This window comes from Arvicola amphibius, chromosome 4 (assembly GCF_903992535.2).
Source record: "Arvicola amphibius chromosome 4, mArvAmp1.2, whole genome shotgun sequence".
NCBI lineage: Eukaryota > Metazoa > Chordata > Mammalia > Rodentia > Cricetidae > Arvicola > Arvicola amphibius.
In genome coordinates this window covers 128,099,250-128,125,957 of record NC_052050.1, presented here as the reverse complement: position 1 = coordinate 128,125,957, position 26,708 = coordinate 128,099,250, and the positions used below count along the sequence as shown (strand labels likewise).

At 44.9% G+C, this 26,708-nt stretch overlaps 2 protein-coding genes across 3 annotated transcripts in view; one reads left to right on the top strand and one right to left on the bottom strand.

Annotated features, from left to right (window-relative positions):
* Window positions 1-510: 510 nt before the first annotated feature.
* On the top strand, window positions 511-25,288 carry Cenpu (centromere protein U). Its single transcript, XM_038325509.1, has 13 exons — window positions 511-617; window positions 2,178-2,226; window positions 4,287-4,395; window positions 7,460-7,556; window positions 8,523-8,583; window positions 9,243-9,701; window positions 11,982-12,051; window positions 13,261-13,369; window positions 17,582-17,660; window positions 18,303-18,350; window positions 18,827-18,888; window positions 21,567-21,723; window positions 25,012-25,288. Exons 1-13 carry the CDS (start codon window positions 577-579, stop codon window positions 25,123-25,125), a joined length of 1,455 nt encoding a protein of 484 aa, XP_038181437.1. The 5' UTR covers window positions 511-576; the 3' UTR covers window positions 25,126-25,288.
* Primpol (primase and DNA directed polymerase) overlaps window positions 23,784-26,708 on the bottom strand; it is a 38,246-nt gene continuing 35,321 nt past the window's right edge. For both annotated transcript variants that reach the window (XM_038328911.1, XM_038328913.1), the window contains exon 14: window positions 23,784-25,954. In XM_038328911.1, the coding sequence (XP_038184839.1) occupies window positions 25,700-25,954 (255 nt within the window). In that variant the 3' untranslated portion in view covers window positions 23,784-25,699. The remainder of the gene's footprint in view (window positions 25,955-26,708) is intronic.

Sequence of the window (26,708 nt, the reverse complement as noted above, 5' to 3'; positions counted from 1 at the left end):
TTCCTTCTGAGTTTCGCCCTTTTAGCTCTTACGTCTTTGATCCAATTAAGTTCATTTTTTATTCTTTTGCACCACGAGAGATTTTTAAAAAAGAATCACGAGTATGGGATCAGGAGGGATCCTCCCTGTTTATAAAGGAAGGGAGGACCAACAACATGTCAAGTTCAACAGTTCGCTGCTGCAGGGAGCTAAAAGCAGGGTCTACTTTTCTCAAAGCAAGGCGCTCGACACTCGTCCCAATACAAGCAAATAAGCTTCCCGGAAGTCCAGGAGCGGCTCGAGTCCACCCACACCAGCACCATCCGGGTCATGTCCCCATCCACGAATTCCCGAAACCCTGGAGAGGTATTGGTGTAGGAGGGACAGCCCGGTGGCAGCTCAGCGGTACGCGTCGGAACTCCGCTCCGCTGAAGAGTGTAATCCAGGTCCGGGTCTTCGTCATGCTCTCGCGCTGGAAGCCGGCTGGGCACGCCCCGGAAGTGACGAAGCAGAGACAGGACTAGGCTCTGATTGGCTCCTCCGAACAGCGCCAGCTTGGCGCGAGTTTTGGCAGTCCGGGGTGTCGGGAGCGATAGGATGGTGGCTCGGAGAAGCTTGAGATACCCGGAGTCCCCGGGGTAAGTGCAGCCGCCCCACACGCCTCCCAGGACGGGCTCAGCTTGTCTCAGAGACTCGCCGACCCGGCCTCGGTTCCCACAGTTTCGGCCCTAGAGTCGTGGGGAGGGGGATGTAGTCCCAGGGGTCAAGCTGGATGCCGAGAGCAACTCGGACACCAGCGTTGCTGTGTGTGACAAACACATATTTAACGAATTCTTCCTGCTTGGTGGTCAGTTTTTTGTTTTTTTTTCCCCAAGACCCAGCTGTTTTCGTAATAGGCAACACGGACCCTGCAGCCAAACCAGATCTCTAGCGAGGGACCAAGCAGCCGCTTGTTTAGTATTTGGGATGGTCTAAATGCCTAAAGGACATACAGGGTGCGTCAGGCATCTTTTTATTATAAAGAGAAGTGCATCTGAAAAGAGGTCACTAAATTGTGCTCTGGTAGGTTGGTTCTAGAATCTGGCGAAGGATGCTCTGGGTGTGTCTGGCGCGCATCCAAAACCTGATAGAGGTCTTCCGTGGGAAGACTGCCTATGGAAGATGGTGTTTGTAGGGACCGAAGACACTCGGTTTGCAGTGGAAGATTGCAGAGACTAGGGCAATGTTCAAAAAATCGCTAAGCCATTGTCTTTTGTTTCAGCATCTTGAGGCTTGAGCCTCGTGAATTCTGTTCTTTCTTCACTCCTAAAACACCGGCAACAGAGACTGTGTAGGTGGTTATCTTAGGGATTTCCATTTTTTGAAAGTGCTCTAGGCCAGCCCAAACCAGAATGAAATTTCTTTGTGTTTTTGGAACACAGACAAGAAAACGCAGGAAAGAGTTTAGGTTAAGCAGCTTGTGCACCTGATTTTCATACCTACTTCCATCGTGGGGGGCAGGCAGAAGTCACTTAAGCTTTCTGAACCCCGGAATTGCAGTCTGCAGTTACCACAGATCAAATGTTCTGTCAGTCTGAGAATCGGCTAAAGCTGGGAACTGGTTAGAAATGGGAAATCTTAGCCTCAGCCCAGAGTTTCTGTGGTATCAAATACTGGGGGTGTGGTGACTTCAGGCAATTTGTTTTTAACCAGCCAGCTAGACAAAGCAGCAATGGGTAGCCCCCAACTTCAGTTCTGGAGATGAAACCTAGGGCCCATGTGTGCTGGACAAGTGTATCATTGGCCTACATCCCCAGACCAAGCCTTTTAGGCATCTCTGACGTCAGCTAAAATTTGAGAACCAAGGTTAGAGTACTGGACTCACGCAGATGCACAGACTAAGTCTTGGGAAAATTCTCTTCCCAGCACTGCCTTTTGAAAGCATCTTATTGCAGTTCATAGGAAGATTCCCTTTGTGTTGTAACCTAACACACACAGTGGAGATGGTTTACTCCACTGTGGGGTGTTGAGTGCAAACCCCTTCCCATTCTGCTTCCTTTGTTGCCATGGTGTCTGCTCTGTTCTGCTCCGTGAGCACTGATGAAGAGAACAGTTGGGAAAGGATTGCCTGGGAAGAAACACAGCTTATAGTGCTTTCCCGAATTACTTAAAACATTTTTTAATTCCCTCTTTTAACTCTGTTGTCTGTGTTTTAATAGTGCAAAAGACTCAAAGAATGCTCTGGGAAGAACACATTCTAGGAGACACGTAAGTAGTCTTTGTTAACATGATTTTTTTTTTTAACCATTGTAAACAAAATCATTCCGTGGGAAATACATTTTTGAAGACTACTCTTGACAAACTTTTTTTTTAAATGATAGCTTAAAAATTCGCTTTATCAGTTGGCGATACTAACACATGCATTTAATCCCAGCACTCGGGAGTCAGGGGCAGGTGGATCTCTGTGAGTTCGAGACCAGCCTGGTCTACAAAGCGAGTTTCAGGACAGCTAAGGCTACACATAGAAACCCTGTCTCAGGGGGGAGAAAAGTGCTTTTTCCAGTGTGATGGAGAAAAGGAACTTCATCAACACTTTAGAACCATCTTTTGCCGGTTGGTAGTGGCGCTTGGGAGTCAGAGGCAGGTGGATCTTAGTGAGTTTGAAGCTAGCCTGGTCTACAAAGCAAGTTCCAGGACAGCCAGTACTGTTACATGGAGAAACCCTGTCTTAAAAAAAACCAAAAAGGAAAAAAAAAAAAAAGAAAGAAAAGAAAAAAAATAAAAAAATTCTTTTTTGTGCCTAGATTGACATTAATTTTATTCAGATATTGACATCGTGTAAAAGTTGTAAAATGTTCTGTATTGTCATTTTTCACTTATAGTAATTTCTCCCTGCTATAGTTTTTAGCAGCTGTGTGTGGGCCTATGGTATTCCTCGTGGTCCATGTTATAGTTTTGTTTTTCTTCAGGAAGTGTTAAAGGCAAGTGCATTTGCTTAACACTCTTGATTGCTAATTCCAAAATACCTATATTGCCATTTCTTATTAGGGTGATGAAGGTGCTTTTGTTTTTCCAGGTTAGGACTAGCTCTTCGGAGCGCTGGTGGCCTTCTGGGCTGCCTGACTTCTCCATCTTTGGCAGGTTCTACCCTGCTGCCCTGACTCTAACCTGGATGGTGCTCCCTCACTGTGGGAATCTCTAGCACACCTCTCCGGGATCCTGCTCCGCTTTCCTGCCCAGCCCTGCTCAGGGTGGCTAAAGTCCACTGTGCCCTGGGGTGGGGGTGGGGGAGTGGATCTCTACTCGCTTACGCCCCTTCCTAGCCTTTCTCGTCGGCTTTCAGGTCCTCCCTGGGGGAGGGAGTTACCTTGCGTGTGAGGGAGGCATCCTTGGCTGGAGAGCAAATCTTAGGCTGTCTCTTGGCACTTCTCCATATAACACTCTGGACGTGGCTTTCCCCAAGGCTCGGAGTTTTGTCTGCCAGTGTAATTGCATGTCCTTAATAGCTTCCAGACTTTCCTTATCTATAATAATATCCTCTTGTATTTTGTAAGCTACCATAGAAGATGATCTCATTTTGATCTTTAATCGGGATTAGGGTTTCGTCTGTATTGAAACATATGGGACTGTAAGTCCTGTTCTCTGCCCGGTAGGAAGGCAGCTTTACCCTGTATGCAGTCAAAACTGCTTATGAGCTTGTGCCCTTTTTCTGGGGGAGGGGATCATATTGTCCCCTACATCAAGGATTTAGGTAAATGATACCTGTGGGCCAAAGGTAGCCTGCCATTTGTTTTTGTACAGCCTTGTGAACTAAGAATGATTTTGGTGTTTGTTGTATTTTAAAATGATTTAGATAAACTGGATGGGATGGTTCACACCTGTTTATAATCCTAGTACTTTGGAGGATTCCTGTACATTGAGTTCAAGGCCAGCCTGGAATACACAGTGAAGCCCTGTCTCAAAAAAATAAAACAAAGGTGCTCTAAATGAAGATGTCTCATGCCCTGTGAAAATGATAGGAAATTTCAGTGCCCAGAAGTCAGTTCTGTTGAAACAGCCATGTTCATTCCTCCCTATCTTGTCAATATCTGCTTCTGTACATAATGGCTCTGCTTACTAGTTGGTAGAGAAATCTAGTGTCCACTCTCTGGTCTCCATACAAGTGTTTCATCTTCCTGTTCTGAATCATCAAAGTCCTGTGAGGTTTAGAAAGTGTCAAGTGCTTCCAGGAAGCGCAGGACTCCTTAGGAGGACAGTAGGGTCCTTAGGAGAGGAGTGTGGTCAAGTTCACGGTCTCCATTTTAGTGACTGCTTTTATTCACTTTTAGAGAGCTGGTCAAAAGCACAAGCCTAAGGACCCGTTTGACTTTTCGGATAATTCTGTCTCAAGCATGCTGGGAGAAATGGGAGATGAAGAGGAACTGAATGAATCCTTCGGTTAGTGTTCTACATTCCTGCTCAGGACTTGGATGTAGTGGTGCTTAGTTAGCAAAAGTGTTGTGTGGTCATCTCCGTTCTCTAAGGCCAGAGTAGTTTTGGCCTGGAGAACCCTCCCCACATCAGTCAACCCCTTTCCCTTCCTTTGGTCCCTGGACACTGTAAATTTACTTCCAAACTCTATGGCTTTGCCTCTTCTGACATTTCATAGAAATAGAATCATAGACTATCTGTCCTGTTCTGGTGAGCTTTGAATTAGCGTCACGTTTTCAAGGTTGTAGCATGTATCTACTTCATTCTTAAATTTTATGGCTTACTAATGCTCAGTTGGCTTTGGGTTCTCTTTTTCTTGATCATAATGCTGCTATGAAGATTCATGGTCTAGGTTGAGTGTGTGAATGCGCACGCACGCGTCCATATACCTGTTAGGTTTTCTGAGACATATCCCTAGAACTGTTGAATCTATAGTGAGTTTATACCAACTTCGATGTTAACATTCTGACTTTTTTATTCTAGCCAGCCTAGTGAGTATAAAATAGTGTCTCGTTGTGCTGTTGTATGCATCGAGGGTTGATCTACACACAAACTTCACTATTTTAACCAGTTTTAAACACGCAGCAGTCGTGGCAGAGAGGTCTGTTCACACTGCTGGGCAGCTGTCTCTCACCATTCATCTCCAGAACTCTCAGTGTGCTGAACTCAGACTCCATAGCCAGTAAGCAGCTCCCTGTTCTCATGAGCCAGCCCCAGGCAGCTCTGTGAATTAGGCGACTCTAGGAGCCTCACGTGAGAGGAAGGTACATGGCTGTCTCAGTTAGGGTTGCTATTGCTGAGATGAAGCACCTTAGCCAGGGCAAGCTGGGAGGAAAGGGTCTGTTTGGCTTATACTTGTCTTCACTGCCATCGTTGAGGGAAGTCAGGGCAGGATCTCAGGACAGAAACCTGGGGGCAGGAGCTGATGCAGAGGCCATGGAAGGGCGCTGCTCACTGGCTTGCTTCTCCTGGAGCCTGCTTTCTCATAGAACCCAGGACCACCCATCCAAGAATGGCCCCACCCACAATGGGCTGGGCCTTCCCCCATCAATCACTAATTTAAAAAAATGCCTTACAGGTTTGCCTGCAGCCTGATCTTCTGGAGGCGTTTTCTCACTTGAGGCTCCCTCCTCTCAGACGACTTGTGTCAAGTTGGTATAAAACTGTCCCGCACATTTGTCCTCTTGTATCCAGCTAATTTCACCCAGAGTATTGCCTTTCGGGTCATGACTCCTGTCATGATTTAGAACTGCCTTTTGTCCTGTTATGAGTGTCTGTGGTGCTGGGGACCGGCCCAGGATTTTGTCTACTGTCCAGAATTGTTTCTGTAAGCCCCACCCTAGCTGAATATGGTAGCACACTGTAATCATCGCCCCTGGGAGGTAGGGGGAGGCACTAAAACCAGCTGTCGAAAGTCATGCTTGAGTACACGGCCTGGGCTACATGAAGCTTGGTTCTCAAAACACAGCAGCAACACAAAGTGGACTTGGTCATGCACTCATCTGTCAGTGGAGATTTGGTGTGCAGATGCCTCTGAGTCCCTGCTTTCACTATTGTGCAGGTACCCACAAGGAGGCCCCGTGGGGTGTACGTCAGCCATACCGGTTGTAGGGCTGTATGTTTGAGGACTCCTCGATGCTGTGTTCCCATGGTGGCTGCCACAGTTTATATCTTACTATTGGTGTGTGTGGCTCAGCTTCTGGCTTACCCAGCCTTGCTACTTTGGGCTTTCTCCTCTTTCTTTCTTCTCTTTCTCTTTCCTCTTTTCTCTTTTCCTGGTTATACTTATGTAAGAGATGTGAAAGGTATCTAATGGTTGTATGCACATTTCCATAACGATGTCAAATATCTTCTGGGTGTGCTCTTGATCAGTTGTAAATCTTCAGAGAGCTGACTACTTGTGAAAGTTCTCATTGATTTGTCTTTGTGCATCCACTGATGACCCCCACTCGCAGCTGTGGAAGAAATAAATACCATTGCTTAGTTGAGGGCATCGCAGAATATATTACCAACCTTAAAATTGTGCAGTTGACATGTTCAGTATTTGAACTGCTATTTATTTTGGAAAGAAAAATTTTAAGTTTGTACATCATACTAACATTGGAACATGAAAAAAAACCTGGTTGCTTGGCTCTTCCCTGCTCCTCTTGCAGCGATTAAGTCTGTTGAGACTGGCCACCTCCTTTGCCCCTTCAGATTTTCCATCCCTGCCGTGTCCACCGCCCCCAGCAGGAAGGAGCAGCCTTAGCAGCCCCTTTCCCTGCCTTTCCACCAGGGCCGTGCTGTCGCCTCCATCTCCCTTCAGGTTCACCTCCTGCTCTGGTGCAGGCCTTGCAGTCCAGGTGAACGCAAGGGAACGGAAGTGAGAGAGGACAGGCCCCCTCCCCGGTGCCATTTAAGTGCTCGGTACTGTGAGTGATGAAGTCAGAGGGGCACACTGTAAACTCGAGCAGTTGAGAACTAGCGCAGCGGCCTTGAGGGATGTGTTCGATAATGCATAGTGGTAAGGAAAGGCCCTGTTAGGCTTCCTACACATGTTTATCTTGTGTTATGAAAACATTTCTATTAATATAAATGAGATATAGATGTATAATTTGAAAACATGTCTTTAAATTTTTTTGTAAGATTTATTTTATTTTGTGTGTATGAGGGTTTTGCTTGCGTGGATGTCGGTACCGTGTGCGTGCTTGGTGGTTATGGAGGCCTGAAGAGGATGTCCTGGAGTTGGAGTTACAGAAGGTTAAAAGCCGCCGTGTGGGTTCCGGGAGTCAAGTCCAGGGCCCTGACAAGAGCAACAAGTGCTCTCTGCCAGTGAGCCACTTCTCTAGCCCCTGAAACCATGTTTTTATTGGCAATGAGGTTTACATCTTCTATTACTGAGGGATGAGTTAAAACATATCTGGGAAGTGGCTTGTGTGATAGACTTTGACTTGGTTGGCCATTTAAACAAAGATTGCCTTGTATCTCTCTCAGGGAATACGACTTCATTCCCTAGACAGCCAGTGGTAAATTTGCTCTTTTGTTTTTGTAGACCCTCCTCTGCACAGTACTGTTATTGATGCCGAAGAGGAGCTGCCCAAAAGGCCGGCTGTCTTTCCAGCCACTCACAGAAGAGAAGAGGGCAGAAGGTATGGGTCCATCTCAAGCAGATTGTTTGTTTTTGTTTAATTATGTGTGTGGGTGTCTGCAGGTGAGCACCGGTGCCCTAGGAATCCAGAGGCGTTGGATCCCCTGGTGCCAGAGTATTTTAGTTAGGGCTTTATCTCTGTGAAGAGACACCATGACCATGGCAATTCTTATAAAGGAAAACATTTAATTGGGATGGCAACTTACAGTTCAGAGGTTCCGTCTATTATCATGGTGGAACATGTTGGCGTGCAGGCAGACATGGTGCTGGAGAGGTAGCTGAGAGTTTTACATCTTGATATGCTGGCAGCAGTGTAATGTCTGTACTCCTTCATGTGCTGTGCTCCTGTTGTGCCTGTACTACGTGTACTATGGTACTATGTACTACAGGACGGTTCACAGGCCTGGCAAGGGTCTGGTGACTGACACACACAAATACAGACAGAGACAGAGACACAGGTCTTGAATTCCCCAAGAATGCCCCCTTTATTGTGTTCCAGGGCAGCCTATATAGAGATCCTTAACTGATAGCCACGCCCAGCCAAACCCACCAGAAACCACTCCCCTGCCATCAGGAACTCCTGAGGGTCTCCTGCTCAGAGCAGCTGCAAACACAGGAAAACAAGTTATTTTGCTCAGAGCAGCAGCAAGCATTGGAAAAACAAGTTGTTTACAGGAAATTCAGGGTCTGGGGGTCCACAGTCCCCAATACAACAGGAAGTGAACTGCCTCACTGGGCATGACTTGAGCTTATATGAGACCTCAAACCACACCTCCTAAAAGTGTCACTCCCAATATGAGCTTGATGGGGACAATTACATTCAAACTGCCCCACAGAATTACAGATGTTTTGTAAGGCCTGCCCACGGCAGGTAGAAAACCCTTCACAGCCCACTGGTTTTCACCCCGAGATGCTGAAGCGTCGAGAGAGTACCATGGACACAGTGCTGACGGCTTGTTGTTTGCAGCTTGAACCTTTCTGAGACTGAAGCAAGAGGAAGCAGTTCTCTAAAGAGCAGCACGAAAAAGGTATGTGGGAGTGTTCTTTCTTCTCTATTTCTAAGAAACCCTTTTACTTGGAGTAGCTGCAAACAGAAAAAAATCCTGTAGCAGTATTTTTTCATAAGAAAAGTCTTAGAAATGTCTTTGATAATAATGATATTCATTTGTGTGTGTTAGTATGTATGTGGCATGTACAGTATGCAGCGGACAACTGTGGGAGTCCCCTCGACACTTCCACCCTTTGGGTCTTAGGGACTGAACGCAGACCTGGTGGCACGTGCCTCTCCCTGTCTCACTATCAGACTAGCCCAGGAAAAATACGTTTATACCCAAAGTGTTATGAAAGACTTCTCAGCTCTCCTTCCCCAGCCAGTTTCTGTGGCTTTCGATAGTGTACTCAGGTTGTGGCTCTCAAAGGCCGAGAGAACTAGGCTGCATTCTAATCCTGATGTCTTCTGGATGCTGTGCTCAGTTTTGATGTTTATGAGTGAGAAATGGGAATCCCATAGTTCCTTGACAAGGAATCATAAGATTTAACTTTTCTTTGTTTTGAAACAGAGTTTCTCTGTGTAACAGCCCTGGCTGTCCTTGAACTCACTTTGTGGACCAGGCTGGCCTCTGAGCCGCAGAGATCTGCCTGTCTAAGAGTTGAATTTTCTAAACAAGCAATGCTGTTTCCTTTATAGCCAAGGAGAAAGCTTGAGCCTATCAGCGATGAGTTTGAGAGCTCTGAAGATGACATAAGGAGGAAAGTGGGGTCCACAGAGAGAACACGCACACAGCAGCCCCAGGTGGCACCCCCTGTGAAGCCAGCACAGCAGCAGAAGGCAGCAGCCCCTGTGAAGCCAGCACAGCAGCAGAAGGCGGCAACCCCTGTGAAGCCAGCACAGCAGCAGAAGGCGGCATCCCCTGTGAAGCCAGCACAGCAGCAGCAGGCGGCACCCCCTGTGAAGCCAGGACAGCAGCAGCAGGCGGCACCCCCTGTGAAGCCAGCACAGCAGCAGGCTGCACCCCCTATGAAGCCAGCACAGCAGCAGGCGGCACCCCCTGTCATGCCAGCAGAAAACCTCATGGCCAAGAAGACGAGACCCCAAGGCACCCAGCCCTCTGCTGTAGGAGAGACTCGAGCAATCCAGAGACCACTGGTGAGCTGTGTTTGCCATCTGCCCCTCAGAGAGAAAAGTTCATTAAAAAGATTAAGAAGGGGCTGGAGAGATGACTTGGTGTTCTTCTCGAGGATCGGAGTTCGATTCCCAGTTCCTGTGCCAGGCAGCTTACACTGCTCTGATACCCTGACTTCTGTGGGTACTTGCCTTCCTGTGCATATACTCCTCATCCCCATATACATCATTTAAACATAATAAAAATAAATCTAAGAAAAAGATTAAGGAGGAAATTTTTTTTTAATTTTAAAAATAAGTTTAGAGCTTTTATTACAGAAAGCAATGTTTCTTTTAGAAAACCAGAAAAATTTAGAAAGGAAGATAAATTTATCTGCGATTCCATAACCCAGAACATCATCTGTGTCCTGGTGTGTGCGCCAGTCCTTCCACGACATCCTTTTAACCAGTGCTTGCACTCCTCTTGTGGGTACCCATAGTATCTATTGACGAAAATTACAATTTTGATGCTTTGATGAGTTTATTAATTATTTATTTTTGATATTGTCATATGATCACATCATTTCTCCCTTCCCTTTCCTCCCTCCAAACCTTCCCATACACCCCATTATTCTTTTTCAAATACATGGCTTCTTCTTTTCCTGATTGTTAGGGTGTATGGATGTGTGTGGGTGTGTCTTCCTCAGTGTGTAAGTACAACCTGCTCGGTGATGGATTACATTGTAGCAAAGTCTTCATATACACCCTTGATTTATTTCCTTATGAAAAAAATGCTATGGGTCATAATTTGGTTTTGAGATAACTGAAATATAGTATCTTATATATTTTATTAACTCATTTGGTTGACTACTTTAGATAAATAATTCTGCTAATATTAGTAGCCAAAAGATACACGCTCATGAATTATATGTATACCCACGAATGTCGTCACAGGTATTCTTCTAAGAGGGTGGTGTGGAGACGGGTAAAGCAGCCGTGGCACCAGTCATGGCCACCAGAAGCTGGACCGGACAGAGAATGCTTTTACTCCCACCCCGACTTACTGGTGTGCTGGGGACTGCCTGTATCTTGACTTCCGCCCACAGGAGGCCCTCTACTGAGAGACTGTCCTCCCGTCCTAGACAGGATGGCACCTACTTCAGCCTTTGCTTCCTAAACCATTGTCTGCACCGTCTTTGGCTCAATTTCTCTTCGGTCTGTTTTTGTTCCAACTCTGGGTCACATTTTCTTGTGTGTCCGTTTTAGTCTAGAATTTGAACTGTAGTCCATGTTGTTTAGCGATGTTGAGCTCTGTGTCCCAGAGTTGTGTGAGTGGCTGTCCCAGCACATCAGCCTGACATTTGCCTGGGGTTTGATATTATCCTTTGCTAGGGTGAGTGTGTAGAAAGCCCAAGACATTTTCCATTATCTAACTTAGTGGGACTCCACCTCTCTGTTTGTATATAATTGCTTCACACTAATTACCACAGAGTTGGTTGCACGTTTATCGTGTCTTAGCTTCTGCAGGCTGGGAGTCCAGCTTCAGTTTAGCTGGCTCCTCTGCTCAGGGTGGTAGAAGGCGGAAATCCGGGGCTGACATCTCAGGTGAGGCTTGAATTTCTCCTTAAAGAGTTTTCGAGCTGTTGACAGAATTAAGTTCAGTGAGTTTAATCCTAAGGTCCCTATGTTCTTTCCTCTTGGAGGTTGAGGTTGCCCTCAGTTCCTGCAGTTGCTATTATGTGGCCCTTGAAGGATGGTGCCTGCACCTGCAGAGCCAGCCCCAGACTCCCCAGGTTCCCACAGTGGCGTCTCACCCACCAGTAGAGTCCGGGGTCCTGTTCCCACTGCTGCCCACACTGTCAGTCATCTTGGAAATCTTGTGCTGCAACCCTTGTGCTCTTCCTGGTAGATCCCATCAGGAGTTTTGTGCTCTTCCTGGTAGATCCCATCAGGAGCTTTGTGCTCTTCCTGGTAGATCCCATCAGGAGCTGGTTTTAGGCTTTGCTAGGCTAGCGGGTCTCGAGTGGGGGGTTTCTCAGCATGCTGTCATTGCTGTTGTCTCTCTCAGGCACATTCCCATCAGCACCCACAGATGCACCTCACCGCCGCAGCGTGTTGTGTGTAGGTTTCGGGTACTGGGACCCCTTGGCCCAAGATTGTTCATCAGTTTTTCCTATGAGCTAAACAAGAACTGTAATTAATATCAGCCGATGGTTTGCTAATGTTGTTGTCCTAATCTTTAAATTTTAGAGAAAAAAATTTTTCCTAAATAACTATACTATTTTTTTATTTTGTTTTTTTGTTTTTTTGTTTTTTTTTTGGTAGAAAACTCAGAAGAAAGTGAGGCCGTCTCCCGGCAGAAGGAAGCAATCAGGAAGCGAAGCCACAGACTCAGGTACAGGATGGTGCTCTATACCTTGTCACTTGTGTGGCGGATCTCTAATGTTTCCCATTTTTAAGCTGTCTTAGTTGTTGAAAGAACAAATTTTATTGGGGTGGGTGTGGTGTTGAGATGGGGTCTCTCTGGACAGCCCTAGCTGTCCTGGAACTCACTATGTAGATCAGGCTGGCCTTGAACTCACAATATCCATCTTCCTCTGCCCCCCAGAGTACCGGAGCTAAAGGCATACACCACCATCTTGGCTAAAACTGCCACTTGATTAAGAAATTATGACTTTGGAGTAACACTTTTTTTTCTGTTTTATCATTTTATCATGAATTTAAAAAATGAATACTCATACATGCATATAATATTGTTAGATAAAATCCAACCCCATTCTTTCCCCTCTCCTCCTTATTCGTCTAAAGTTTAGTTCCCAGTCCCCACACATCAGGCAGTTTACAATAGTTCCAGGGCATGTGTGCCCTCTTCCGGCCTCTGGGTGCCTGCACACACTCACACAGAACATAATAAAGCTAGAGACTTGTGTAGTTGGAATTGCTGCGGTAGTGAGTCACGTCCTTGCTCACTACAGTCGATTGTAAAGAAAGCCTGGCCCCTCCCCGCTTTGTTTTCTCTTCCCTTTCTTTCTTTATGTTTTTAGCCCTTGCAATGGTAGAGATTTAGCTCCTGGCCTTGCCCATTCTAGGAAAGTGGATTGAGCTATAGCTCCAGACTCTTTATGAACTGCCTCCTGCCTCATGGACATTTTTATGCACAATTTATCAACATGGTTTTGTTATGAACATGTTTTTATTTCTCTTGGAGAAGTAGAGAGTGAAGTTGCTGAGTCATAAGATAGATATATCCCAATTTCCCAAGTCGTTGTAAGCTCCTACCATATGGTGTACAGTTAAAAACAGCACTGAAAATAGGAATGGCAGTGTCATGTGAATAAGTGTAATAGAGTTTAGTGGAGCCGGCAGGAGACCCCACTGTGCAGCACATTGATACGTAGACCTGTCTCAAAAGGCCAGCCATAGTCGCAGGAAGGAGTGGCAGCAGGCAGGTTTGTTAGACCTGGCCTGGGGCGGGAAGAAATGAATATGGTTTTAGCTCTTTTTACACCCTGGAGGACTACTTTCTTCAGGGCTCAGAGTCTGGGACCTAGAGCCAGTTTGCAGATAATGAATGTATTAAACTGACATGTGCTTAATATTCTAGATACTTCTGAAAGTATGCAAGTTTGGTGTCTAGAAGGAAAGAGACGTGGTGACATCATGGAGTTGGATGTTATTTTGTCTGTGTTTGAGAAAACCTTCGTGGAGTATAAGTAAGTCCGCCGACGCTGTAATCCTTGGACCTTGCTCAGAGCACCTCTGTGTCCTTCCTAGTTTTCAGTGTTATACATTCAAGATGTCTTTACATTTTCATTATAATCCTTCTACATACATTTATTATGCTAGTTTCAAGTTACTGAATCATCTAGACGTTTCTCGCAGACATTAATTTAATTGAGAAGTTAAGTGTTTTCCCCAGTGCTGTTAGTGTTTCTCCGTCAGAACGTGAATGCCAGCTATGGCCACACTCCAGGCCCTTCCGTCTCCCATGAAAGCAGTGGTGAGGGAAGAGCCCATGGCTGCGCAGCTCCGTGGCTCATGCAGAGAACAGGCTTCACTCCTGTGATTCTCTGTAGCACGCTTGCTGTCGTGCCGCCAGCCAGCTCCCAAGTCACGACTCAGAGACTTCTTGTTAGTTATGGATGCCCAGCCTCATCTTATGCTTGCTCCACGAGCTCTTATAACTTAATTAACCTGTTACTCTTCATCCACATTTGCTTTGGGCTTTTTACCTTTCTTTCATTCTGAATGTCCTACTCTGTGTCTGGCTGGCTGGTGGCTGCCTGGCTGGCCCTGAGCAGCTCCCTCTTTTTCTCCCTCATTCTCTCTCCCATTTTCCCTTCTAACCTAGATTTCTTCTCCTACTTCTTATCTCTGCTCACCAGCCCTGCCTATCCCTCTACTGCCTAGAACGTTTATTGCAAGATCAGTTTTTTATTAGACTAATCAGGTGCCTTAGGCAGGCAAGGTAAGACAGCAACTCGTCTTTATATGACTAAACAAATGTAGCATAAACAATGTGACCCACCTTTGCTTAGTTAAAGTGCTGTTCTACAACACCCTCTGGGCAGCATCAAGATACGGTTGTGCCTTTGGTTTTCTTCTCCAGCCTGGAAAGTTGGAGAAGCAGCCAAAGCAGTCAGGGCTCACTCGTTTTCCTTCAGCGCAAGTCCAGCTTTGTAGTTTCCTGAAGAGAGAGATTCATAAAATTTAAGGTCTTAAACAAATATTTTAAAATGCAGCCTGGCAGAGTGGGTCTGAGAGACATGGACTAGTCACACCCAGCTGTGAATGCATCTGGCCTTTCTGAGAGCAGGACCCACTGGGAGGATAGTCAGTGAGTGGGAAGCTTAGGAAGGCAGGAGGGCAGAAGCTGCATGCTGGGAGGGCGGGGCTGTGGAGGCTCCTCTGCTGCTGTGGGAGATTTGCCCAACACTTACTTCCTGGAAGAAGTTTATCTAGGAAGGCAGGCTTACATCCAAGGAGGGATCCCCATCCTGTGAGCCACAGTGTGGGGGCCCACCACTGACACTGGTCTTAGACTTGATAGAGCTCACTAAGGTGTTTAAGGGTAGCTGTAAAGGGACAGTGTGAAGTGTGGCAGACTGCCCTCTGCAGTCGTGGGTCTGGTCAGTGGGCGGAATCCTCACCATCGCTTCAGAAGCCATGGTGGACGCCAGAAGGATCTGTGCCCCACTGTTGTCTCCTCCTCCCGCCGCTGTGATAAAATATCCTGAGAAGCAGCTCAGGAGAAAAGGGGTTTATTTTAGATCGCAGTTTTGGGCTGTGGTTCAGCACTGTGAGGGAATCGGCTATATGACCCTGAAACAGCTAGTCACTTCCACTGTCTGGGGAATGCAGACAAGCTTGCTAGTCCTGTTGGCTTTCTCCACTTTATACAGCCCATTCTCCCACCCATGAATGGCGCCACCTATGTGCAGGGTGGGTCTTCCCACCGCAGTTAACTCTACAGGAAGATCCCTCCCAGGCCCGTCCCTGGACACCCTGGTCTAGACTGTCCCTGCTGAGGCGGTCTTCCTCTGTGTTCTCGATTGTGTGGTTGACGGAACTAACCATCCCATCGTCTGCCAATGCTCCTCATCCCACTTTTCCTCCATCCTCCTGCCTCTTCCCTGCTGCCGCAACTCCAGAGCTGTCAGCCGTGCTGCTGTCTACCCAGTGCAGAGAAGTGCCTAGTCACCCCTGCAAACAGTGCCGCTTCAGCTATCCTGATAGCCGAGAAGTAGACAAGTAATTTTTTATTGTGAAAACACATCCCAGAATATTCCACTGGCCGTTTTTTTAAGTGTAGAATGGCTGGCTGTCTGCACCCTGTGCCACTCACTTCTAGACCTTGCTCATTTTGCAGAAATGCAGCCGTTAAAACATTGACCACCTTCCCCTCTCTGTAGCAGATGCTTTCTGATTATTGGTGGATTTTTGTCCCTCTCAGTTCTTTCTATGTAGATAGCCAGAAGTGCAATTGCTGGATGGACCACATGACACTTGTTTTTTATCTTTTAAACTGTCTGATGTTTTTCTGAGATCTCCACACCATTTTATACTTCTGCCCTCAGTGACTGGAGTGGCTCAGTAGAAAGAGGGTTTGCTGTGCAAACATAAGGCCTCACATGTGGATCCCAGCATCCACATGCAAAGCTAGGTGTGGCTGTGCATGGCTGTATCGCCAGGGCTGTGCGGGTGGAGACGGGGCAGCTGGGGCTTTTTGCTTCCAGCCTAGGTCCTGGTTCAGTGGGAGACCCAGTCTCAAAGGAGAGTGATCGAGGAGGGCACCTGTTGTCCTCTGGCCTCCACAAAGGCACAGACGTGTGCATGCGTTGCTCCCTAGCACCACATTGCAACGTCTCCACTGCTTGTTCGGATATTTAATGCTCACGTGTGTGGATGTAAGCTTGTTCTCTAGTCTTCATTTGCCTCCCTCATGCTTAGTGTGGCTGGATGTCTCTGTGTGTGTGACAGCCATTTTTCTGTTTTCTTTGGAGAAATGTCTTTCAAGTCCTTTGCTCACTTTTTCAGTTGGACGTTTTGTGTACGTGCTGATTTTTAGATACATTTTGGCTATTGTTCCTTTCTCAGATTTATGGCTTGCAGATGTTTCCTGTCAGCGTGTCAATTCCTCTTGACTCCTAGTAGTTTCAGAATCCCAGCAAATTATGTTGTGGGTATTCACAGACGAATCCTCGTGTTCCTGGAGAGGAAAGGCTGAGAGTGGCTGGTGCTACCGTCAGGCTCACTATAAAGTGTGGCGCTCAGTGCAATGCAGTGCTGGAGAAAATAACAGACAGCAGGGAGCCCACATGGGGTCAGCTAGTGACGAAGGGGCAGGGACAGCACAGTGGAGGCTGTCAAAAGCAAATGTAGCTGCAGGCTGGCTGTGGGGTATACACCTTAATCCCAGTTCTCTGGAGGCAGAAGCCAGCAGGTCTGCACTGTGTTCTATGCCATCCAAGCCTACATAGAAACCCTGTCTCAAAAATGAAAATACGGGCACTACAGAAGTGGGACATGCGTGAGCAACCAGTGCTGCCCCTTAACACACGTAACCCAGACTGGATCACAAACCTAAATGTAAACCTGCAAACTCCCAGAAGAGAGCGAAAGGGAAAACACAGTGACTGGGATTTCACAGTGACTTGCTAACAGCAGGGACACAACCCATCGCAGTTGGACTTCAAGAGTTAATAACTTCTTCTTCTGTAAGATACTGTCAAGCATGAAAAGACAGTCCACAGAATGGGAGAAAATCTTTGCAAGAGATTTATTTGTTCCCCACCAACCCATGCTTAAGCAGGCAATCCTAATTAAATAAGGGGGATCAGACAGAAAGCAGAACTTGAAAAGAAGGGGTACACTAAGGAAAGGGCGAGGAATAGGAGCGAGAAACGAGTGGGCTTTGATCAAATAACATGTGTGCGACATTATAAGAGAATAAACAGTTTTTGAAAGATGTATATGATAAAGGACTTCTACTTAGAATTTACAAAGGACTCTTGAAAACTCAATGATAAAACCACTGGATTTGGGGTGTGGCTCAGTGGTAAGGGCTTTTCTAGACTGCTCAAGGCCCTAGTTTGTCAACTGACAACTCAGTCCAGTCATAGGCTGGAGATCTAAAAGCAGTTACCTTGTCCTGCCTCAAGGTTCCCAGAGCCTGTCCACCAGGTTTCTTCTCTTTCATTTGCTCCCTGGTCCCTTCCTCTCCCCTTCCCTTTCACTTGTCTCTCCCTTCCCCTCTCTTATTCCCAGTTTTATTAAGTATGAGAAAAGCTATAGGTTTTACGTTATTATATTAGGTAATTAAACAATATGTGCCAAGCTGTATGTACTTATGTATCAAGTAAATGAAATGCATCCTTCAAAATCCTTTATGATACCTATTTTGGTTTTCTTAAAACAATTTACAGACAAAGAGTAGAGTCTGAAAGATGTTGTCAAGCCATCGACAAATTTTATTTTAAAATTAAAGGAGAACTCTTCAGAATGGTAAGTTCACTGGCATAATTACATTGCTTAAAATTACTTATTTATTTACTTTTTTTGAGACAGGATTTCTATGTGTGACCCTGGCTGTCCTAGAACTCACTCAGTAGACCAGGCTGGTCTCAAACTCAGAGATCCACCTGCCTCTTTGTCTCGAGTGAGTGCTGGAATAAAGGTGTGCACCACTATGCCTGACTGCTCCAAAATTTTTAAACTAAATTTTGGAAAGTGCCCTGTGGTTGTAGAAAAGCTTGCATTTGCTGGCTCTGTGGCGATAAACACGTGAGAACTACCCTTATTTCTTTTTGTGGGTGTGTGGATGTGGAATTGCACATGTGCGTGGATGTGGAAACCAGAGGCTCTGCCAGGTAACTTCCTCACTCGCTCTACAATGTATTTTTTGAGACAGGGCCTCACTGAACCTGAAAGTCGTTGATTTCACGAGACCGGCCAGTGAGCTCCAAGGAGCTCCCATCTCCACCAGCACTTGTTAAAGCCAAAGGTGCTGGTGCTGGAGATCTGAACTCAGGTCCTTAAACTTCCAGACAGTTTGTCAGCTAGTATCTCCCAGCAGCTTCTCATGTGGAACTTGAAACACTTAATTTTGGCAAATTCGACATGCTTGTGTTTTTGCTGTCGTTGTAGCTTGAAGACGACCAGGTGCTGAGAGCCGTGAAAAGGAGGAACACCCAGGTGAGGGGGACTCTCAGTCACGGGTAGGGCGGGAGGCAGCGGCCAGCTTTAGTTCAGAACCTGCACAGTTTGTGGAACTTTGTGCTTTGGGTCAGGTTTTTATTTGATTTTGTAATGTTAATGAAGACTAAGGAATGGAGATCTGTTAGTCTGCTGTCCTCATTTATAAAGAGAAAGGTTATTCGGGCTCAGGCAGCCCCTGACTACCTGGCTCTGCTACCTTTGCGGCCTGTCGTGAAATGCGACTGCTAAGCAAGAGGAGGAGGTCCCGTGGTCCGTGCCCTCCCCCACCCCCAGTCTTCAAACCAGAAGCAAGAGGAGGAGGTCCCGTGGTCCCGTGCCCTCCCCCACCCCTCAGTCTTCAGAGCTGCCACGAAGCTGCACTCTGCCCGGTTCTCTGCTTTCAGTGCCTAGGACAGTGTGAGCAGAGTGAGACTTCTGCTGTGTTAGCCTAAGTAAATTATTGTATTGCACAGATGATTTCCAACATGGAAAAGAAACGGCAGCGTTTAATTGAAGTCCAGGATGAACTGCTTCGGTAAGATGATACCCACTCCTGCTAAGAACTCACCTAAAGTGCAGTAGTAGAGCTTGTCACTTAGGGGAGTGCTGTTTGCTGTGGTGACCCATGACAAGCCCCAGGTTTCCTTTGCATTTGGATGATCAGTGTCAGCAGCTTCTGATGCCCGGTGGCAGAGTGTAGAGTCTTAGCAAAGAAGAGTCAACACGGATCAGTCTCCCAGCATATCTGATCTAGCCTCAGGCAGCCTGATCACAGATTTAATGAGTAGACTCTATGATTAGATTGCCTGCAACTTGAATCAGGCTCTTCCGCGGACTGCAGACTTGGGTGGGTTACTGACTTTCCCAGTGCCGCAGGCCCCTCTTGTGCACATGGGTCTAATTGTATCGTTCCTCGGAGGGTATTGAGTTGGCGAGTAAGCATAGGGAAGGGTCCTCTGCAGCGGCTCATCACAGTTCTGCTAAGGTTGTTTGCTTGCTTGCTTATTTTTTGACAGATGGTCTTGCTGTGTAACCCAGGCTGGTCCCTGGCTCTTTATTTACTTTAGAAATACACGCTCTACAATGTCATGTTCTGAGGTCTAGGGGTGGGGGTAGTCCCATGCACTGGTTGGGAAGACTAGTGCACACACGAGTCCGGCAGAATGCCTGTACATCTTGTCCTTCTGAGGTATGGGTGCTGTGTGAGGCAGAGGCTTAAGTGAAGTAGGACTGGCTGTGCTCTCCACTCTTAAGATGTTCTAAAAGAGCTTGGACAGGCTGAGGATGTGGTTCAGTGTAGAGCACCTGACTGGCGTGAGCAAAGCCATGAGTTCAGTTCCCAGTACCACATGGGTATGGTAGCAGGAAGTTTGAGCAGAAAAGAGATAAGTCAGCTGGAATGGTTTAGACATAATGCTGCGGCCCGGTTCTCCCGTTCTCCGAGGGTTAGCCGGGTCTCACCACTCAAGGCCTCTGTGAGTCCCAGGCCGGTGAGAGGGAGCAGGTGAGCGACCTGGGCGGGTTGGCAGGGCAGCCTGTCCCACAAGGTCTGACAAGGAGCCAAGGCGGGTGAGAGACAGAGGCAGAAGAGTGAGTTTGGATATAGTTTATTCAGTAAAAGGGAAGTGGGGGGAAGAGGGGGAGGTGAGGAGGTTTCAGCCACCTCTGCCTAGGCAGAGGGGGGGAGTGGGCGGGGCTTGTCTCTTAAAGGGACAGGACAGATCATTACATCAGCAAACTCTTGAAATACTATGTAATTAAGTACTAGGTTTTAAAGTGACTGACCCAGGATTTTGAGAGACAAATTAGTTGTCTATTCCATTTTGTTTACAATTTTAGTCTATGGGAGGCACTAGAAAATGTGTTCATTGGCGCTGGCCAAAATATGGGACATTGGGGAAATAGAGCAATAATGGTGGTAACAGTTGACAGCTTCTTTTACGACAGGGGCACTTTCCTAAAGGCTCCATTCACTTGGCCCACTCTTAGTATGACTCCGTAAGATAAGTTATTGTATGGCTCTATTATAAGGCTGTTTTGTTAAACAGTGGGAGACCACTGAGATGTGTTGAGACCAGCCTCTTTAGTTCCTTCTCTAGGTGTGATTTTAGCAGGACAAACATTTTGAGAAAGCATAGTAAAGAAAGTATATTATGGTCTTAACTTTGCATATTAGACACTTAACACTTTAAGTTAACACTTAAGGGGAGTTCACTTTGCCTCAGCTGGTTCTGCCCTTAGGAAAGACAGGGAATGCAATCCTACACCCCAGCCACTGTGACCAGTTCGGTCTGGAGTCTGCTGAAGAAATAAATGTTGCAGTTGTCCAGTATGAAGAGCACTTTTTCAAGTTGAAAATTATGTTTTGCTTTGTTTTTCTGATCACGGTCTCCCTCCCTCATCTCCCAGGTCCTCCCCACTTCTCTATCCATCCAGCACCAAGCCATCTTTCTCTCTTTAGGACAACACACAGGCAAATAAACACAGAGGACAAAGAAGAAGCACGAGAAACATGTGTACAGATGCACTAGTCCTATCTGAGAAGATTCGTTTTCATATTTTTATTTGCAAGATGAAACTGGCAGTCTTCCTTCTCAACCATAAATCACAAGTTAGCTATTTTCTTTATACGTGAAGAAACTCAGCCCTAGAGAGGCGAAGTCACACATCTAGCTAGGCCTTGTGACAGCTTTTATGCTGATTTTGTTCAGCCTTGGAAGCTTGAGGGGATTTTAATAAGGGAAACTTTTTGCGTGGCCTCCTAGCTAAACTGTCATGATGGCTTTTCCTGCCTGTTAGTCAGATTCCTGTGGAATCTGTAGTTCCCAGACTCAAATGACCTGGTGAAGTTTAGCATTTGTGAGGCTCATTAGCCATGGCTGTCCCTGCTACCTATAGCATAGTTGAGATGAATGGGAACATAGAATATGATTATGAATTATACTCATACTCTGAGAGGTAAGCACAGGTCACCTAGCCCACCCCTGGTTTTTCCCTCTTCTCCCAGTATGCTCATGCACTGTAGACTGCTGGACTTTATTGTATGTCATTTATGTAGGAGAAAATGTTTTTGTTGTTTCTGGTTTGGGTTTCTGTTCTTTATAGTTTGGGCATTTTAATACTTTCAGTCCATGAACAATACATATATTTGTATTAATTTGTGTTTTACATAATTTCTTTTTAAGATTAAAAAATTTTTTTTTTGTTGTCTAGATTAGAACCACAATTGAAACAACTACAGACAAAATATGACGACCTCAAGGAGAGAAAGTCATCACTTAAGAATTCCATACATTTCTTATCTAACTTAAAACAGCTGTACGAAGACTACTCAGATGTTCAAGAGAAAGAACCAAAGGAAAAGGAGGAGGTGAGGCCCACTCAAGCTTACTGTGCAGCAGAAGCTGCTGCGGGCATTCGCTTGTAGAGTGCCAGCAGCTGTCAGTGTAAGTCAGCGAGATCACAGCGTCACCTTAGCTACTTAATGAAGAGAAGCATCTGTGCTACTCCTAAGTGCCCTTCAGAGAACTGCACTGGAGGGCCTTGTGTACTGTGCACAACTCATGGTTTCGTAGCTGTTTCACAGAAATGGTAGGAATGGCTTGAAACATTGAGAAACATTAAAGGAGTTGAGAAAATGTAGCTTTCTATTTTTTTTTTTTTTTGAGAAGGTTCCATGAGGTGCTGAGAAGAAGGTATATTTTGTTTGGATGGAATATTCTATAGATGTCTGTTAAGTCCATTTGAGTCATAACATCTGTTAGTTCTCTTATTTCTCTGTTCATTTTTTGTCTGATTGACCTGTCCAGTGTTGAGAGGGGAGTGTTGAAATCTCCCACTATTAGTGTGTGGGGTTTAATATAGGATTTAAGCTTTAGAAGTGTTTCTTTTATATATAAGGGTGCCCTTGTATTTGGGGCATAAATGTTCAGTACTGAAATTTCCTCTTGATGGATTTTTCCTGTGACTAATATGAAATGACCTTCTTTGTCTCTTTTGACTGATTTTAGCTTGAAGTCCATTTTGTTAGATATGAGGATAGCTACACCTGCTTGTTTCTTAGGTCCATTTGATTGGTATATTTTTTCCCAACCCTTTACTCTGAGACAGTGTCTGGCTTTGAGGTTGAGGTGCGTTTCTTGTATGCAGAAGAAGGATGGATTCTGTTTTCGTATCCAATTTGTTAGCCTGTGCCTTTTTATAGGTGAGTTGAGTCCATTTACATTGAGGGATATTAATGCTATCTCCTGTTAATTTAGTTTTCATCGTTGGTGATGTTAATGTGTGCATTTTTTCTTCTTTGGGATTTGCTGTTATGAGATCCTCAATTGTCTGTTTTTGTTGGTGTAGCCATCTTCCTTGGGTTGGCATTTTCCTTCTAGTATTTTGTACACAAGTGTTTCCTTCTAGTATTTTGTACTAGGTTGAGTTTGTGGCTAGGTATTGGTGAAATCTAGATTTGTCATGGAATATCTTGTTTTGTCCTATGGTGATTGACAGTTTTGCTAGGTATAGTAGTCTGGGCTGGCATCTTAATAGTCTCTTACTGTCTGCATAATGCTTGACCATGACCTTCTGACTTTCATTGTCTCCAATGAGAGGTCAGGTGTAATTCTGATAAGTCTACCTTTATATGTTACTTGGCCTTTTTCCTTTGCAGCTCTTAATATTCTTTCTTTATTCTGTATGTTTAGTGTTTTGATTATTATGTGGTAAGAGGACTTTTTTGGGGGTCCAGTCTATTTGGTGTTCTGAGAGCTTCTTGTATCTTCATAGGCATATCTTTCTTTAGGTAGGGAAAGTTTTCTTCTATGATTTTGTTAAATAAATTTTCTGTGCCTTTGAGTTGAACTTCTTCTTCTATACCTATTATTCTAAGATCTGGCCTTTTTATGGTGTCCCATATTTCATAGATATTTTGGGTTAAGCTTTTGTTAGATTTAATGTTTTCTTTAACTGATGAGTCTGTTTCCTCTATTGTATCTTCAGTGCTTGAGATTCTCTCTTCCATCTCTTGTATTCTGCTGTTCATGCTTGCATTTGTGGTTCCTGATCTTTTTCTCATGATTTCTGTTTTTATAATTCCTTTGGCTTGTGTTTTCTTTATTGTTTCTATTTCAGTTTTCAAGTCCTGGATAGTTTCTTTTATATGTTTGATTTCTTTTTCTTGGTTTTCTTTAAGTGATTTGCTGATACCTTCCAATTTTTTGTTTGTTTTTCCTCCATTTAAGGGAAGCTTTCTATTATTTTAATACACTTTGAAGTAGCTCCTGGGACTTCATTATTGCTATGACACCCAATTAAGATTACTAGAAATGTTTGCTAAAAAAATTGTAAGTTTAAATACCTAATAGAACTAGAAAAATATGATTATACTAGTAGAATTATATATAGAATTACACCAATAGGATGGAGTATAGAACTGTACCAATAGAACTGTGTAAGGAATTACACTAAGAATTGTGTAGAGAAAGTGATAGGTAATTACACACAATGTCTCTGAGCATCTAATGATCAGGTTTGTATTTGTAACCTCTAAATTCAACCTTAAGATCTGAGCTAAAGATCTGTTCATATAGTAGAGCTACAAAAATATATTTTTAAAATACACTTAAACTTTATTTTAGGGATTTGATCACTAAATTTGTGAAAGTTAAAGGTAGCTTTGACTTAATCTGTACATAGTTCTTGGTTAAGCCAGGATCACTCTTTCATGTGCTAGGCAAATGCTCTCCCAGATCTACCCCAAGGCTTGAAAACCGAGCTGTGGTAACTATGGAGCAGTCTGTCACGGACGAGGCTGTGTAGGACCTTCAGTGCCTGTTGTACCCTTACTGCCAGGCACCTATCCTCTTCTGTGACATCTGGATATGTCACACCTCTTCCTAAATGAAACCCGCAGCTGCTCCAAGTATATTCTTCCCACTCCGAGAGCGGGTGCTTGAGGCATCTTGAGTGGAGATGACCTACGTCTGTTGAGTGGATTTCTCTAATAACACAGTATGTGTGTGGCAGAAATCAAGTCCCATTGTTATGAGGGCTCACCACTGTCTGGCAGCTTTTCTGCTCAGTTTTTGTCACTGAGAAAAATACCTTGGAAACACATTTGTTAGCAAGCTTCTAAAAGTATAGTAAATTATTTAACAGGAATTTAATTTCTCTCAGATAGTTAGCAGGAAGTTTGGCTTTGTTAATTATTTCCAGGTCATGAGTTGGATTTCGAGTAGTGTTATAACTTTGTCCTTACATTTGGATTGGCAACCTTTAAGGCTTCATTGATCCTCTAAGTAACTTTACTAAATGAGACCTTTGAGATTATTTTGCTGTAGATTTTAACAGGCCAGTTGTTCTCATTCCATTAGTTCTTGCAGTAAAAGGAAACTCGCTGTAGACATTTCTGTTTCAAAATAAATGAGATCAAGTAGACCCTACATAGCACTAACACACTTGCCTAGTCCAAGTTTGAGGCAGGACTTGCCATTTTTATTCGTGCAGATGCCACAGTTCTTTGAGTCGACTTGTGTTGCCTGGGGTACAGAGATCTACTCTGGCTTTGTTGGTTGGTTCTGTTGGACATTATTTTCTGAGGAGATGGGATGGGCTAAAACATGGTTTCCTAATGATGCTAGTTAAGCAAGTATTGCTCTTTCATCAACAGTACGGCTCATCTAGTCTTCCAGCTCTGTTGTTTAAAGCAAGAACGATTCTGGGAGCCAAGAAACACCTGAAAACCATCAACTATCAGCTGGAGAAGCTCCTTGAGCTGGAGTGAGGAGACCACAAGCTGAGTCAGCCTCCTGCCGCCATCTCTCCTGAAGCTGTGCTCTTGACACTCTTCAAACTTCCCATCTGAAAATAAGTGTGGCTTACTCATCAGAATTTATTATCATTTTGTCATTCAAACTAAATTACGCCCGTTCAGCTGTAGCAGTTTCAGAAGCCATGTAGTTCTGATTATTATTAATAAATTTCAGTCTTGACATGTTAGTCATCACTTGGCATAAGAGTTTTACCCTACAATAAACTTTTAATGGTGTCAGTGCAAGCATGGAATAATTTTGGTTAATTAGGAGCATCTATTGAAGTATGTCAAAGTTAATCTTCAATAAAACTGGCTCAGGTAAAAAGCAAATTATTAGAAAGCTAAGTGATAAAACGGTTGTTATAAACAGGTTTAATAATAAGTTAATGTAATTTTATTGTATTGCGGATTAGATGCAGGACCTTGCACATGCTAGGTAAGTAGTCTACTCTTGGGCTATAGCCCCAGCCCTAATTTAACATTTATGTCATCAAATCTCAGGCTTCAGGCAAACTGTAGCCTCATTATGTAAATCCTGCCATGGTTAGCTGCTCTGTAATGCTTCCATAATGAGTTCGTCAGGAATATCGTCCATTGCACTCTTGTTACCAAGAAGACTCCTGTCTGCAGCATCAGCGAATTCAGCATCTTCTGTGGCTTCTAGGAAGCAGGCGTCGTCTTTGTCATCCCAGTCAGCATCAGAAGACTCTCCTGGTAACAGGCTGCTGGATGATGGGATTTGAGAATTCTTGGCCAGGGAGTTGCTGATCTCGTCTGCTTCATCAGAAGTGAACTCCTCCTTTATTTTGGTGGGAAAGAGAAGTGGGATAGAGGAATAACGATTAGTCAGGCAGTGCCACGTCACTGCACACTCCAAATATGTTGAGTTAAGGTATGAAGTGATTACTAGATTTTCAAAGTCAAATAGCATGCTAGGTTCCTATGTCTTCAAGAACAGTCACCATGGGGCTGGAGAGATGGCTCAGTGGTTAAGAGCACTGGCTGTTCTTCCAGAGGTCCTGAGTTCAATTCCCAGCACCCACATGACAGCTCACAACTGTCTATAACTCCAGTTCCAAGGGATCTGACACCTTCACACCAATGCACATAAAATAAAGTTAAATAATTTTTTTTTTAAATAAAGAACAGTCACCATGGGGAAGGGTAAGTTAGCTCAAATGAGGTTGCTTTGGTATTGCAGACATGCTCGAAACCCCAGGCTGAAATTGCCTGTAGTTCATGGCAGAATACATCTCAGTATCTCAGAAGGGGTACAGCAAAGGTAGATGTAAACTCCTAACAGGAAGATAGGCTAGCTGGAGACAAGCTGGAAAATACATTTCTAGTCATCTCTAGCACTTTCAAACCTACCAGTCTGCCAGAGGCTCTGCCTATCAGTTCTTTGTCCAGCTCATGGGATTTTCACTTTAAACTTGATGCTGGGTCAGGAGACAGCTCAGTGGTTAAGAGGCTGCTCTTCCCAGCCCCATTAAACTTTTTTCCCCACACTCGCCACAAGAGGGCGCAGGGATTTGGGACGGCCGGCCGAAAGT